Source organism: Cuculus canorus, chromosome 6 (assembly GCF_017976375.1).
Source record: "Cuculus canorus isolate bCucCan1 chromosome 6, bCucCan1.pri, whole genome shotgun sequence".
Taxonomy (NCBI): Eukaryota; Metazoa; Chordata; class Aves; order Cuculiformes; family Cuculidae; genus Cuculus; species Cuculus canorus.
Genome location: NC_071406.1, coordinates 41,829,800 through 41,835,008, shown reverse-complemented (window position 1 = coordinate 41,835,008; position 5,209 = coordinate 41,829,800). Strand labels below are relative to the sequence as shown.

Genomic DNA, 5,209 nt, shown 5'->3' with positions numbered 1-5,209 from the left:
GGGTCGATGAGGGCCCGTCGGATTCCGGCAGCTGCGATGTTCCGGAGGAGCGTGCGGCTCTGCTGGGGGAGGTTATGAGGGTTCACACCTGCGCTTGCGTTGGCCTGTGGGCTGGGCTCAACCCCGCAGGAATGGTGTGCTCCGTGAAGCGGGGTCCCCGTGGCAGCCGATAGCCGTGTTGGGCAGCACAGTGCGGTGGGGAGGGAAGGTGGGCGCAGGGCTCGCTGTGGCAGCGCTGCAGCTCTGGGCTGTGTCTCGCGCAGGTGCCTGTGCTGGTGAGGGAGATGTACAGCTGGCTGCAGCGGAACGTGGATGCGCCTGCCAAGAACGGGCCGGGCGAGAGGCTTCTGGAGCTGGTGCGCTGGAACCAGCATGATGTGGTGGTGACCCTCCTGCGCTGTGCCCCGTCGTGTGACAGGTACGGGGCGCCTTCCCTGAGGGCCGCAGGCTCAGCAGCCTTTTGAGCCCTTGAGCCTGTGGAGCCCGTCCGACGTGGGCTGCAAGGTTGAGAGTGAATTTGGTGCCCGTCTGGCCCCTGTGTTTCCCAGCCCTGTCGCGTCAGCCCCAGGGCCCGCTGCCACGCTCCCTGGCTGCCCCTCAAGGCACCGTTGCTGGAACGCCCGCTGCCCGCAGGGACCGGCCCGCTGGGTGCTGCCGGCGAGGGGCAGTGGGCAGGGGCAGGGCTGTCGGCCAGCGCAGGACGCGGGGTTGCCCAAGGCTCGCTGCCGTGGCCCAGACCCCGCTGACGCAGAGCTCTGTGCCTGCAGGGCTGCTGTGACCATGTGGAGGGCGCTGGTGTCAGAGCGCAGCTGTGCCGAGCGAGTGCTGTGGGAGCTGCTGGGCGTGCTGGAGGATTGGCCGCTGCACAGCACATCCACCTCCGACGGGGACGAGACGGAGGTCGTCGTTCTGGCTGTGAGTTTCTGGAGCAGAGCTTTGCCCCGTGTCAGGGTGGCCTCTGCGGGAGGTTCTCCATCCTTGCCGGCCACGGCACCGCGCCGAGTGCTTTCTCTGCGTGTTTCCTGCAGGCAACCAGGGCACTGAGGGAGATCCTCTGTGAGCGCCAGGTCCCAAAGGTGTTGGATCAGCATTTTCCGCCCCTCTTCCTGGCTCTGCTCTTTCAAGTGTACTGCACCATAAAGGAGGAGGCAGAGGAGATCGATGCGTACTGGAGGAAATACGTCGCGCAAGTCAGCCTTCCCACCAGCCCTAGCAGGTGCTCCATCGCAGCTCTGCGGTCCCTCCCACAGCCCTGGAGCTGGGGCCGGGGCTGCTGGTGTGACCTGGGCTTTGCTCTGCCCACAGATTCGTGGTGCAGACGGTGAAAGCGCTGCTCTGCAGTTTGGGCTATGAGGATGTGGTGTTTAGAGTGGAGCACAAGCATGGCTGGGACACTCTGCTGCACCCCAAGAGCCACCCCTACGCGATGGGTCTGCTGGCCAGGTGAGAGCCCCCTTCTCCAAGCTGCCGCTGCCATTTCTCCCCTGCAGACAGGGCACGCCACGCAATCCCTTTGGTGTTGGGTGAGAGGGATCTGTCTAGCAAGGGGTGGCCCAGTGCACTGGAAAGGCCTGGGAGAGGCGGGTGCCCGGGATCATCGGCCTCCCAAAGTGCCCTGGGCTGCTCCTGCGAGGTGTGGGCTGACGGCACAGAGCCGGGTCAGTCTGCCGGCAGCCCCAGCGAGGGCAGCGTGCCAGGGCAGGGCAGGATGCACTGAGGGCAGGGACGGAGCCTGGGGGAATTGTGTGTCCCGTGGGCAGGGCAGGGGTCTCCTGGGAAGGGCGGGCTTTGGGGCAGGGCGGATGTTTTTCCAGTCTCCATCCGCAAAGGAGCCTGCTGGTGTTGGGCTTTGCCTTTCTCCTGGGCAGGGGTGGTGGGGAAAGCGCAGTCCTCCGTGAGTGTGTCCCGGGAGAGGCTGCCCACCCTGCTCCGGACTGACGGTGCCTTCTTCCCCCTGCCAGAGAGATGTGCATGGTGAAGGATTATTTCTGTCACCGCGTGGCGCTCCAGCTTTTGGATGTGCTGAACCTGGACGAGCCGTGCCTGGAGGTCCCTGCCATGGCGTTCTTTGTCAAGGTGAGCCTGATGGCGAGCGCGGCCACGCTGGGCTGTCCCGCAGCCCTGTGCCCTTCTCCAGCGGCGGCCGTGGGGGGAGCCCAGTTGGTGGAGCTGGGCCAGGGCTTAGGCTGCGCTGGGTGCCCTTGGCCCCTGGCTGCTGGGGTGACTCTTGTCCCCACCCGTGTTTCCTGCCCCCTTGTGACAGTGGTTTTTTTGCAAGGCCAAGCAATGAGAGGCGGCCGAGCGGAGCAGGCGACTGCCCTGTGCCGTGTGCCCTGTGGCGCAGGGCAGGGAGCGCAGGGGTCTCTGCAGGCGCTGCTGCCTTCGGGCTCGGCTGCCTGGGACGGTGCCCGCATCCTGTGCTGCTGGCTGGAGCCAGCCCTGCGTGCGGCGCTGGGGTCCTGCTGGCCAGGCTCCCCTGTCACTGCTGTGTGTGTCTTTCAGCTCCTGGCCTGCCCTGACGTGGTGGAACTGCACGAGCGTGCCCTGAAGCTCTTCCCGATGTTCGTGCTCAGCCCGCGCATTGAGATGCGTCGCCTGGTGCTGCAAGGGCTCTTCACCCTGAGCCAAAGACCTGAGATGGTGGGTGAGCGGGGGGCGGCGGCTGAGGCCGTGCTGGAGGAGTGGGGCTGAGTTCCTCGCTAGCTTGGACTTGGCTGGGCTTTGGGAGCTGTGGGAGCGGCTCGCAGCTCTCCTGCCTCTCCGTGCCCCTGCCCGAGTCCTTTGGGGAAGGCCTTTGCCAGCAGCGTGGTCTCAAACCGCCCGAGTGCTTTTGGCAGTGCAGTGCAGCGTTTTCTGGCTTCCCCACACGACGTTGTGTTCCACACAGGCTGAAAGAATGGGGTTCTTGCTGCCGAAACTCCTGGAGGTCCTGGACGACGCAGATCCGGAGGTGGTCGAGATGACCCTCTCTGTGCTTGGCAAGATGCTGGAGCAGAGGGACGTGGCAATTGCTGGCCCTGTCGTCGTGCAGCTGTCTGAGAAGCTGCAGCCGCTCTTTGACAACGTAAGGCTTTGTGCCCCCCAGCACGAGCACTGGATGCTGCCAGGAAACTTTGCGCCCTGTAGCTTTTCAGCCCGTGCCCGGGCGGGCCTGAGGCAGCCGGTGCTGAGCTCTTGCCCTCTTCCTTGCCAACAGGAGTCCGCCTCCATCAAAGTTCTCTCCTTCCAACTCTTCCGGGACGTGATGGAGCTTTTAGTGGCAGTGGACAGGAAGGCAACAAAGAGACAGGTGCGCCGGAACCTGCTGCCGCTGCTCTTCCACGTCTATGATGAGAACCAGCCTGTGGCAGAGGTGAGGATTTTGGCGCTGCTGGGGTTCCCGTGGGAGGTTGCTGGGCTGCCTCCTGCCCCGGTGCCTCATGAAGCGCAGGGTTCCAGGTTCCTGCGGGCCTCGGCTCCCGAGCAGCAGCTCTGGGAGCCCTCTCTCCTGCCGCCCGGCAGCACCGGCTGCCCGCGATGGAGGTTGCCCCAGTGCTCTGCCCGGGCAGCGAAGCCGCCGGCAGAGGCGTTCCCCAGCTGCTGCCCCTTCCCAGCAGGGCCCAAGAAGGACCCTCAGCCTTGCCCAGGGGAGCGGACGCGGGTCCTGTGCCCTGGGCAGCGGTGCCATCTCCCAGTGTCTGCTGCTCTGCAGGCCTCCCGGGAAACCCTGCTTCAAGCCACCGAGCTGCTGAAGCTGAGGAAGCTGAGGAAGAAGCTGAAGAGCGGGCAGATCTACAAGTTGGGCAAGTGCCTGGTAAGGATGGCCCCGCGTTGGCAGAGCCAGGCAGGACAAGGCCCTGCCCCGGTGCCCGGTGTGTGGGGCTGTCAGCTGTGCCCGTGCCCACTGCCGCAGCCCATCGCCCCCGGGCTGCACCCCGCGCAGCCCCCCTTCCCCCGGCCGTGCAGCCCTGCGGGCCCTTTTCGGGGCTCCCGTCCCTCGCCGAGCCCAGGGGTGCCGATGGAAGCCTGGCTCTGCGGGGCTTTGGCAGCAGGGTGGCTGCGCGGCTCCCCGGGGAGCACCAGCCCTGCGCTCCCTGCAAAGCACGGGCTGGCTGCTGGCTGGGAGCGGTGGGTGTCCTGGCGGGAGAGGCCAGTCCTGGGGAGAGGGGCGGCGCGGCCAAGGCAGGGAAGCTGTGCTGATCTTTCCCCATGTCCGCTTGCGCTCTCTCCAGCTGGCAGAGGACAGGAGCAGAAGAGAAGATTACCTGTACCAGGCCCTGCCGTACCTGCAGAGCCCCCAGGAGTCCCTGCGAGAGGCGGCCGTCGTGTTTTTTGGTGAGCCACAAGCCCCGGGGGTCCCTCCCTGCCCCGCTGCAGCTTGGCCCCCGCCGCGGCGGCAGCACCGGCACCAGGAACGGGCCCTGTGTCTGCGGAGCCCCGAGCCCGTGACGATGCAGGGCCCGCAGGGCTCCCTGCCACCCGCTCTCTCCCTCGCCCGTGGGCGGCACGAAGCGGGAACGTGGGCTGAGCCATGCCGAGGGCAGGAGGGCGTGGAGCTGGGCTGGTGTGGGGCAGCTGTGCTGCTGGGGGCGACGGCATTTGGGATGGGCTCTGTGTTCCTAGGGCACCTTGGTCGGAGCGTGAGGGGACAGCCGGAAGAGCAGCAGACCGTCTACCAGGGTAGGTGAGGGGAGCAGGGCCTGGTGGGGAGGAGGAAGGAAGCTGGGCAGGGAGCTGCAATCCCTGTCCCGTCTGGGAGGGCTCTGCTCCCTGTGCAGACGAGGGCCGGTGTGGGCAGAGAGATTTCAGGGGCGCTTGGGGTGCGCGTGGCCAGCAGCATCCACGTGATCCCTTTGGCTCTTGCTGCGTTCCGGCCCCTGGAAGAGCTGGGCTGGGTGGCCCTGGCAGGAGGGTTTTCTGGGGGCCCTGCAGAGCCGTGTTCTGATCTTGACTCTCTCCTTCTCTCTTGCAGCCCTCAGATGCATGAGAAACGACATCAGCCAATCCGTCTCAGACTTAGCAGCTGATACCCTGTTTGTCCTGAGAAGTGAAGAAAGCAATCGTACCTTTGGATACAGGCTGCAGGTGCTACGAGGGTGGCTCGAGAGGATGTGGAGGAGATGAACTTCTCTCCCTGGTGTCTCGTGGCCTCTCCCTGCCCCCCGGCACACTCCATCCTTCCGCTTTGCCTTCCGTCAATAAACAGTCTGGATTCTTCATCTCTCACCCG

The 5,209-nt window shown here is 65.8% G+C and overlaps 1 protein-coding gene across 2 annotated transcripts; it reads left to right on the top strand.

The window, feature by feature from the left end:
- The first annotated feature begins 1,365 nt into the window (after nucleotides 1-1,365).
- On the top strand, nucleotides 1,366-5,121 carry LOC128852554 (maestro heat-like repeat-containing protein family member 2B). Of its 2 annotated transcripts, XM_054070443.1 has the most exons (9): nucleotides 1,366-1,443; nucleotides 1,962-2,076; nucleotides 2,503-2,640; nucleotides 2,888-3,064; nucleotides 3,197-3,352; nucleotides 3,692-3,793; nucleotides 4,212-4,314; nucleotides 4,603-4,659; nucleotides 4,952-5,121. In XM_054070443.1, exons 1-9 carry the CDS (start codon nucleotides 1,427-1,429, stop codon nucleotides 5,101-5,103), a joined length of 1,017 nt encoding a protein of 338 aa, XP_053926418.1. In that variant the 5' UTR covers nucleotides 1,366-1,426; the 3' UTR covers nucleotides 5,104-5,121. The 2 variants fall into 2 exon arrangements, with proteins under 2 accessions (XP_053926418.1, XP_053926416.1); XM_054070441.1 differs by having other exon boundaries at nucleotides 2,888-3,352.
- The last annotated feature ends 88 nt before the right edge of the window (nucleotides 5,122-5,209 follow it).

Excerpts from the sequence above, each read along its gene's own strand:
- LOC128852554 (XM_054070441.1), top strand. Across the intron at positions 4,315-4,602 it reads GGCGGCCGTCGTGTTTTTTG|GGCACCTTGGTCGGAGCGTG; the intron begins GTGAGCCACAAG and ends CTGTGTTCCTAG. Across the intron at positions 4,660-4,951 it reads GCAGCAGACCGTCTACCAGG|CCCTCAGATGCATGAGAAAC; the intron begins GTAGGTGAGGGG and ends TCTCTCTTGCAG.